The sequence below is a fragment of the Notothenia rossii genome (genome assembly GCF_949606895.1).
Source record: "Notothenia rossii genome assembly, contig: scaffold_581, whole genome shotgun sequence".
Classification (NCBI taxonomy): Eukaryota; Metazoa; Chordata; class Actinopteri; order Perciformes; family Nototheniidae; genus Notothenia; species Notothenia rossii.
Window position 1 is genome coordinate 7,599 of NW_027639855.1, and position 10,143 is coordinate 17,741.

The 10,143-nt window shown below is 41.6% G+C and overlaps 1 protein-coding gene across 1 annotated transcript; it reads left to right on the forward strand.

Moving 5' to 3' along the window:
• Nucleotides 1–4,027: 4,027 nt before the first annotated feature.
• farsb (phenylalanyl-tRNA synthetase subunit beta) lies at nt 4,028–9,905 on the forward strand (the record flags this gene model as incomplete). The annotated part of the gene is made up of 5 exons (XM_079695567.1): nt 4,028–4,162; nt 4,567–4,622; nt 5,927–6,081; nt 8,488–8,560; nt 9,790–9,905. Coding segments are annotated over exons 1-5 (458 nt in total), but the record flags the coding sequence as incomplete, so codon positions are not given.
• Nucleotides 9,906–10,143: the final 238 nt, after the last annotated feature.

The following is a 10,143-nucleotide window of genomic DNA, read 5'->3' on the forward strand; positions in this document are numbered from 1 at the left end:
GAGCACCTGTAGAAGGTCAGGATCCTCTCTATGGAGCACCTGAAGGTCAGGATGCTCTCTATGGAGCACCTGAAGGTCAGGATGCTCTCTATGGAGCACCTGAAGGTCAGGACCCTCTCTATGGAGCACCTGAAGGTCAGGATGCTCTCTATGGAGCACCTGAAGGTCAGGATGCTCTCTATGGAGCACCTGAAGGTCAGGATGCTCTCTATGGAGCACCTGTAGAAGGTCAGGATCCTCTCTATGGAGCACCTGAAGGTCAGGATGCTCTCTATGGAGCACCTGAAGGTCAGGATGCTCTCTATGGAGCACCTGAAGGTCAGGATGCTCTCTATGGAGCACCTGTAGAAGGTCAGGATCCTCTCTATGGAGCACCTGAAGGTCAGGATGCTCTCTATGGAGCACCTGTAGAAGGTCAGGATGCTCTCTATGGAGCACCTGAAGGTCAGGATGCTCTCTATGGAGCACCTGTAGGTCAGGACCCTCTCTATGGAGCAACTGTAGAAGGTCAGGACCCTCTCTATGGAGCACCTGTAGGCCAGGACCCTCTCTATGGAGCACCTGTAGAAGGTCAGGATGCTCTCTATGGAGCAGCTGAAGGTCAGGATGCTCTCTATGGAGCACCTGTAGAAGGTCAGGATGCTCTCTATGGAGCACCTGAAGGTCAGGATGCTCTCTATGGAGCACCTGTAGAAGGTCAGGATGCTCTCTATGGAGCACCTGTAGAAGGTCAGGACCCTCTCTATGGAGCACCTGAAGGTCAGGATCCTCTCTATGGAGCACCTGAAGGTCAGGACCCTCTCTATGGAGCACCTGAAGGTCAGGATCCTCTCTATGGAGCACCTGAAGGTCAGGATGCTCTCTATGGAGCACCTGAAGGTCAGGATACTCTCTATGGAGCACCTGAAGGTCAGGATGCTCTCTATGGAGCACCTGTAGAAGGTCAGGATGCTCTCTATGGAGCACCTGTAGGTCAGGATGCTCTCTATGGAGCACCTGTAGGTCAGGATGCTCTCTATGGAGCACCTGTAGAAGGTCAGGATGCTCTCTATGGAGCACCTGTAGAAGGTCAGGATGCTCTCTATGGAGCACCTGTAGGTCAGGATGCTCTCTATGGAGCACCTGAAGGTCAGGATGCTCTCTATGGAGCACCTGAAGGTCAGGATGCTCTCTATGGAGCACCTGTAGAAGGTCAGGATGCTCACTATGGAGCACCTGAAGGTCAGGATGCTCTCTATGGAGCACCTGAAGGTCAGGATGCTCTCTATGGAGCACCTGAAGGTCAGGATCCTCTCTATGGAGCACCTGAAGGTCAGGATCCTCTCTATAGAGCACCTGAAGGTCAGGATGCTCTCTATGGAGCACCTGTAGAAGGTCAGGATCCTCTCTATGGAGCACCTGAAGGTCAGGATCCTCTCTATGGAGCACCTGAAGGTCAGGATGCTCTCTATGGAGCACCTGTAGAAGGTCAGGATCCTCTCTATTGAGCACCTGTAGAAGGTCAGGATCCTCTCTATGGAGCACCTGTAGAAGGTCAGGATGCTCTCTATGGAGCACCTGTAGAAGGTCAGGACACTCTCTATGGTGCACCTGTAGAAGGTCAGGACACTCTCTATGGAGCACCTGAAGGTCAGGATGCTCTCTATGGAGCACCTGTAGAAGGTCAGGATGCTCTCTATGGAGCACCTGTAGAAGGTCAGGACCCTCTCTATGGAGCACCTGAAGGTCAGGACCCTCTCTATTGAGCACCTGAAGGTCAGGATGCTCTCTATGGAGCACCTGAAGGTCAGGATCCTCTCTATGGAGCACCTGTAGAAGATCAGGATGCTCTCTATGGAGCACCTGTAGAAGCTGCAGAGTATCCTGGAGTCCATGTTGAACCTCCTCAGCCTGCGGAGGAAGAAGAGCCGCTGTCGAGCTGTTTCGGTGATGGTGTTAGTGTGATGAGTCCATGTCAGGTCCTCAGTGATGTCCGAGGAATAGGTGCCCTTTAAGTTTCGGTAGTGCCTTGCTCTTCAGGGAGCTTTGTGTGTGTTTTTGCTGTTGAAAAAAAGAACTTAAGTACATGCATATTCATTTTATTGAGAACGATTTAACAACTTTTAAAATCCACACAGCATCTTTTAACAGAGAGTTGTGTCAAACAGTCCACCTCACTCTTTCTGAACTGTCTCAGTGCGATAGTGAAGCTTTTCTCCCATGTGCGGTACGCTGATCTTCAAGTGGTCTAGTTCTCTGAAACTCATCATGTTTCTCTACGTCGTTGGTAGGCTGGTGTAGCTTCACACTGCATAAGTCCCTGAAATCCTTCTCACCCTGGTCACAGAAGTAGGGTTTCTCTCCAGTGTGGATTCTCTGGTGGACCATCAAATTGCCTGCCTGGCTAAAGCTCTTCTCACACTGGTCACAGGTGAAAGGTTTTCCTATCGTGGCTGTAGACTGATGTTGATCCAGCTGTTCTCCGATGATACTCTTCTCCCCTCATCATAAAGTCTATCTGGGTTTTTGCAGGTGTCTTCCTATAAAACAAAAAAATAAACAACAGCGAAAGTGACACAAGTGTATTAGGACACATACGAATGTCTTGATGCAAGTTAAAAATGGACGTGACAGAAGTAAAGTAAGGTTTTTAATGAAACCCAAGAATGCATTCTGACTCGTTGTAGCCTAAAATATTGCTGAATAAAGGAAGAAGTATAAATACCTATTAACTTGAAACAACAAGGACGCACTGATTGGTTGATTGATTCAGAATGATTTGTTGTTATTTTTAAATGAATACAAAGGGGTTGGCTCTCATAGACACATTTTTTAAATATTATTCAAAACATGCTAAATCTAAAAAAAAAAATTTCAACCGATATCATGATGAAGCATTGCATACTTGATCTGTTATAAGGTTAGAATTATGTATACTGTAGCTAAATACAAAAAACTAAAAGGGTTGAATCACACAAACTCGTTTCATTGTTTTATAAATTAGTTTTAGTATCCAGGTATCACCAGCTCTTAAAATATCTACACCGTGAATTTGAAAATAATGAAAATTAAATGATCACATTATATCAGTAAATTCAGAGGTAGGAAGTACATTTACTAGGGTACTGTACTTAAGTAAAATTTGGAGGTGCTTGTACTTTACTTGAGTATTTCCATGTTATGCTACTGTGTACTTCTACTCCACTACAGTTCAGAGGTACATAGCTATACAGCAGATAGCTTACACATCTTCCGACGCAAACTGAAAACTCATCTCTTTAGACTCCACTTCGAGCGATAAAATTACTAACAAAGCACTTATATACTAATAAAGGGCTGGCTTTCTAAATGCCAGTTGAGTAGCACTTGAAATGTTTGGCTCTATGAAACCTGATGTACTTATATGATTCTGTTTTCTTAAAGGTTGTATCTTCCTGGTCGAATGCACTTATTGTAAGTCGCTTTGGATAAAAGCGTCAGCTAAATGCAATGTAATGTAATGTAATGTACATGGTGTATTTTTAATCCACTACATGTATTTAATACCTTTAGTTACTTCACAGATCTGGATGAATGATGTGAAATATAATCAAGTGTTAAATCAGACTTTAGTTCCACCTGGAGTAAATCCACCAGCTACCCTGCAGAATACAAAGTCATTCAGACTAGCTGCACCTTTACCAGCTTTGAGAACACTTTCATGATCAATCATTATAAAACATATCATATATATTATTCTGAAATGGACCAATCTGCACAATGACTACTTTTACTGTCGCTACTTTCACTATATTTTGATGAGAATACTTTTCTACTTTTACTTGAGGAACATTTTGAATGCGGGACTTTTACTGTAACAGAGTATTCCTACACTCTGGTACTTCTACTTTTACTAAGTACAAGATCTGAGTATTTCTACTTTTACTCAAGTACAAGATCTGAGTACTTCTACTTTTACTGAAGTACAAGATCTGAGTACTTCTCCCATTTCTGCAAATACATTTCTCAAGAACTGGATGTCATTTTTACAGTTAGTGTATTTCAGTCAGGCACCTCTCCTGACAGCTGCAGCCGGTTGGCGGGGTCCTTCCTTTCCCCTGTGCTAAGCAGGATTAGCATCGCAACATGCCGACTGTCGGAGTAAAGAGGGATCTTCTGTTCAAAGCTTTGGGCAAAACATACAGTAAGTCATGTGTAATACATATTCAAGTAATGGGACACGTATCTGCCGGGTTATTTAATGTCATTTAGGCTTTTAAGAGACCGAGAAACTCAGTGATTTGCATGAAACCATTAGCCTGATGTTAGCAACAAATGGCTAACTTTAGCGTTCTCTGACTATACTACAAGCGTTTTAAATGAAAAAGTACATTTTAAAAGGGAATTAATGCCAAATATAAACGTGAATGTTGACGTATGCCTGTGTATATTAATGTCATCAAGAGAGTAGTGTTAGTTAGATATTTGACATGCATTTGTTTGATGACAACGTGATTGCATCATTTCCTCCTCCTGTCATTTAAATCTGAGCAGCCTGCTGTTTTATTGAAACGTTTTATGAATGAAGTGTTTGTTTTGTTGTTACAGCCGATGTAGAGTTTGACGAGCTGTGCTTTGAGTATGGGCTGGAGCTGGATGAAATTGTGAGTGAACTGTAATGAAAAAGATCAAAACACTGTTTGAATTTAAGTTTGTGCTGCTTATTGAAGCCTAAAAACTAGCGTCCAAGATTAGTAAATCAACACATTTTGAAAATATGTTGCAGAAGGAACAACAATATAATATACAGGGTTCTTACGGTCATTAAAAACCTGGAAAAGTCATTGAAATTCAAAATGCTAATTCCAGGCCCTGGAAAAGTTATGGAAAACAATATTGTTCCCCAAGTTTTGGAAAAGTCATGGAAATGTAACTAAAGTTGCATCAAATATAATTTGTATTTTAGCTAATCGCCGGAATAGTAATACTATAATTATAATAAATACTGTATCGTACAGTAATGATACGTAAAATGGCGTTTAACTGATGAGGTGTTTTGCTGGTGAGAGATTTGAGTTGCTTTAGCGTGTAGAAGCTACTGAGCCTACTATTAGATTTGTTTTAGATAGGCTCAACATGTTTCAGACCTTATTTTCCTGTTCCATGTTAAAATAAACAATTTTCAGTGGTACCGCTGAGACAGTCATTTTTTTGGTCATGGAAAATTAGGTAAAGGTCATGGAGAGTCCTTGAAAATCATTGGTGAAAAAGTGTATGAACCCTGAATATATAATGCTTTAGAATCTGTAACCTCTTAAATCACGTTTTAAAACCCACTTTAATACATGCTTTTATGCAATAACACATTTTAAGTGGTTAAATACTTTTTCTGTTTATATTTTTATTTAATGTTAATGATTGCACTTTTTTTTATTTTTGTCAATATTCCTATTCTCTCCACTTTGCGTAATCAGTCCTTATTTGTAAATGTTACCAAAACAACTTCTCAGATTTTAGCCGGCTTTCAAATGAGACGATATCTGCTATTTTCCAATCATTCTGGGATGTTTGGTCCATAAGACTTTTGGAGTAGTAATTGGCATTTTTTCACACTTCAAACACTAAACAATCATCCATTCATTGAAACTAAATGATCGTTAGATTAATCCACGTTGGAAATAATCAGCATTTGCAGCTGTAAACAAGCAACTCATGTATTCTCAGATTTGAGCCTTTCAAATGAGACGATATCTGCCATTTGCCAATTTGTAAACATTATATGTCAATATATTATCGGGGTGTTTGTTCCAAAAAAATACCTTTTGGAGTTTTAATTGGTATTTTTTCACAGTTCAAATACTAAACAATCATCCATTAACTGAAACTAAATGATCGTTAGATGAATCCATGTTGGAAATAATCAGTATTTGCAGCTGTAACCCGTGAACTCTGCTCTGCCGCGCTCCAGACCTCAGAGAAGGAGATAATCAGCCGAGAGCAGGGCGACTCCAAGGCTTCGGGAGCGTCGGACGTCATCCTGTATAAGATCGATGTTCCCGCTAACCGCTACGACCTGCTGTGTCTGGAGGGGCTCGTCCGAGGACTGCAGGTCTTCAAGAACAAGTGAGAGGTTTTTCTGTGAACCTGTATACTGCTGTGAAGGCTACATTATAGGAATTGTTAGAAACATATCCCTCGTCTCCGGCTTGAGCTTGAATCTCAGGATCCATGTATCTGTGATCCTCTCCAGAATGGAAGTAGTCATCACATACAGAGCATCAACTAGTTCCTGAACAGCAATGATAAAGTAAGGAGTTAAAGGGATTTAAATGGAAAGTTCACGCCGGTATTTAAAATGCATGTTTGCCCCTCGCCCCTGTACCGCTGTTTTCTAATCTAGATAGTTTTGGTGTGAGTTGCTGAGGGTTGGAGATATTGACCATAGAGATGTTTGCCTCTTTTCCATAAAAATGGGATTGAATAGTTCAACAAACCTGCATTTATGTCATTCAAACTCTGAAAATAAATCCATACTTTGGTAGTTACGGGCTCGAGTTGGTAAAAAATGGATCGCATTCTGACTTTTTCTCAAAATCTCCAAAAATTCTGACATTTTCTCAAAATCTCCAAAAATTCTGACTTTTTCCCAAAATCTCCAAAAATTCTGACATTTTCTCAAAATCTAAAATTCTGACATTTTCTCAAAATCTTCAAAAGTTCAGACATTCTCAATATCCCCAAATTCTGACTTTTTCTCAAAAAATTCAGACTTTTTCTCAAAATCTAAAAATTCTGCCTTTTTCTGAATACTTAAAAATGTTAATAATCGCTCGTCACCGGCTTGAGCTTCAATCTCAGGATGCATGTCAGTGTTTCCCCTAGGTGTACTGCCTTGGCAGGGTGCTGCTCGGTTATCCCGAAAAAAAATCAGGGCACCCAAATTTTTTTTATCCTCTGGAGCAGAGAGAGGAGCTGCGGATTATTGTTATTGATATCGTACAGTAACAAAGTATTTGTACATTAAAAAGTAATAAAGTACAGTGTTACACTATACTTTATTACTTTAATTCAAACTGTATTCCCTTCTTATCATGTAGCCTACACTTCTTCCTTTCATTGATACATTTAAATCACCTGACTACAGCATATAACATACCTGCTGCAAATTTGTGCTGCTGCTGCTTCTCTCTGCCTCATCCTCTATTGCTGGAGGCAGCTCCACCTCATCTGATCTCTGATATGAAAGCAATCGTGTTATGATCACATTGAGCTATTGGTGTGAGTCTAACATTAAACAAGCAGTCTACTTGTCATACATTGCTGACGATACATTTTAAGTGGCAATTTGTTGAGTCACTGCTGCTAAATGTCGGTAGCATCAAGCTAGCAAATCCTGCATTAGCCTCACATCAACAGGTGTAGACAGAACATCCAATTATCCTGAGCTAATTTACTGAATAAACCAACTCACATCTCCTGTCTTTTTTTTCACCCAACTCATTCGACTATTCTTCTGCTGGCGTTTCATTTTCTGTCAAATTCAATACTATAGTTCAAAACCGCGGTACCTGCTCACCATTTTTAGAATGCGCACGCTACGTTCGTTGTCGCGTTCGCACGCGTCCACCTGGGCACGCTGTATGTATCCTTCTCTCGTGACGATAACGGCTTGCAGTTAAAAAATAATAATAAACTAATTTGAAACTGGGGGGGGACACAAACGGGCAGACAGCAGAGCTGTTGTTCTCCTCCTTTCCTCCGCTCTTGTCTCTGATTGTGAGTGTGTGCATTCGCGTGTGTGTGTGTGTGTGTGTGGGGGGGGGGGGGGGGGAGCGGATCCCCGCCCTTCAGAAACAGAGCGGAGGGAGAATGTGAATACGCAAGGCAGTGGACACTGAAACATGCACATTGGATAAATAACATAGGCGTTTAGTTTATTTAATAAAAGAGCACATGTTCAATGTGAAACGTGACCGTAGATAGATTACTTCAGTTGCAATTTGGTGCTATATATATATATATATATATATCTTTAAATAATCAAAACAAAAAAACACCTTGAATTTTAGGCAGGGCGCGAGGTTCCGTTGGCAGGGCGCAGCGCCCCGCCAAGACAATGGTAGGGGAAACACTGCATGTATTTATGATCCTCTCCAGAAAGTGGAAAATGTATAATAATTTCTATCTGTTTTAGAAAGTGGAGTTTTTTGTCCTCCCAGAAAACAGTTTTTGCCGAATCTGGAAACATTTTGTGTTTGCTGATCATTAACATACATAAAGAAAAGTATACAATTGCTTCAACGGCATTTAGTATACAGAAAATAATGACATTTTTGTCTTTTTTCATTTGTAAAAACATGGCGTAAAGCAAAAAAATAGGCATTTCTAAGGTTTCAAATTCTGAAAATAAATGGATAGTTCTAATCAGGACTGAAGTTGGCTTTTAAGTTTCCACTCATTGAAAATCCACATTTTAAAACATTGTTATGGCTGTTTTCTGAGGGTGCAACGTTTGTGTTTGTGTTGCAGGTTGGAGGCGCCTCGCTACAGACGCGTTAGCCCGCTCAGTGGGGAGCCTCAGAAGCTCGTCATCACAGAGGAGGTGGGCGGTAACACACGAGCACTGGAGCTATCAGTAGTTTGGTTAATAACATAACATCTGATACATGTGTGTATTTAGCTCTGTTAGGTGCCCCGATACACATTCCCGTTGTCATCTTGCAATTTACTAATTTATTTAAAGGTCCCATGTCATGCTTTTCTGGTTATCACCCGTCCCCTCGTGTGTTATGAAGGTTTTCCTGCATGTAAACGGTCTGCAGAGCCAAAACCCTCAAAGTCCACCCTGTAGCGAGTAAAACTCTAACACAGAGAAGACCTCCCCGAAACGCCTCGTTGGAGATACGTCACTGTCCATTGTTTACTTCCTGGGTGCTGTGTCGTAGGAATGTCCAGTAGCCGGATTGGCTGCAAATGGGCCAATCCGTGGAGCCGTTACGTTACGTCCGCGGAGCCGTTACGTTAAGCCCCCGCTGATTGGTCCAAATTGACCAATCCACGGACTTCCTCACACACACACACTCAGTGCAGGCAGCTCTGTTGATCTCTCCTCCCTGGCTGCAGGCTGATAACAGACAGTTGGGATCGCGGCGAAATTCTCTCTGCAGACCCATTCTCTCTGCAGACCCATTCTCTCTGCAGACCCATTCTCACAGCGTCTATCAACCTTTTTCTTACTCAATATCAAGCCACACTTATTGTTTTTACTTCGGCTGTGACTTTGTGTGTGCTCAGGGTGAGTTTGGCTGTGTATCGCTGTGTATCGCTAAACAAGGAAACCACACCTCCACGGAGCTTAGCGCGATTCACAACGTCCCGACCAATCAGAGCACACTGTGCTCACAGGGAGGTTGGGGCTGGAGCTGCAACGAGCCGTTTAGTGGAGAGAGTGAATACTGCTGAATACACGTAGTTTACAGAGATGCTGTTTGAGAAACCAATGTGAGTTAGGAAAATTGCACAATATAAATCTATTCTAGTAGACCTCAACAATGGAACTATGATCAGTAGAAATGGCCATGACATGGGACCTTTAAATAGTTATCACCGCAATAAACTGTATTTAATTTACATACATATTCTGTTATTGCACATATCATATTCTATTGACATGTAAACAGACTTTTTGCACTACTTTTCATTTTGTATTTTGTTACATATGTTGCATTGTTGGAGGAGCTCAGGTCAGAATTTCTACACTGTAGCTTTGAGCATATGAAAAAAAAATAACCTTTGAATTAACTTTTCATTTCTGTATCTCTTCCTGTGCAGACGGCGGCGGTGCGACCCCATGCTGTGGCAGCTGTGTTGAGGAACATCACCTTCACTCAGGAGCGCTACGACAGCTTCATCGAGCTGCAGGAGAAACTCCACCAGAACATCTGCAGGTCAGATCAGCTGTTACACAAAGCACTACCCTTTTCACAGTCACTTTGTGCCACGCCATCAATTAGATAGTGGTGATAGTCTAAGAAGTATTCATTTCTGTATTACTATGAACAACTTGAATAACAGTTAGCATCTGTTCTCAAACTAATTGTTGTTATACATGTTTTGAACCAGTGTTAATTTCGAAAACTATGACGAAAAATGTTCGTCAACGACCTTTTTTACATGACTGAGACG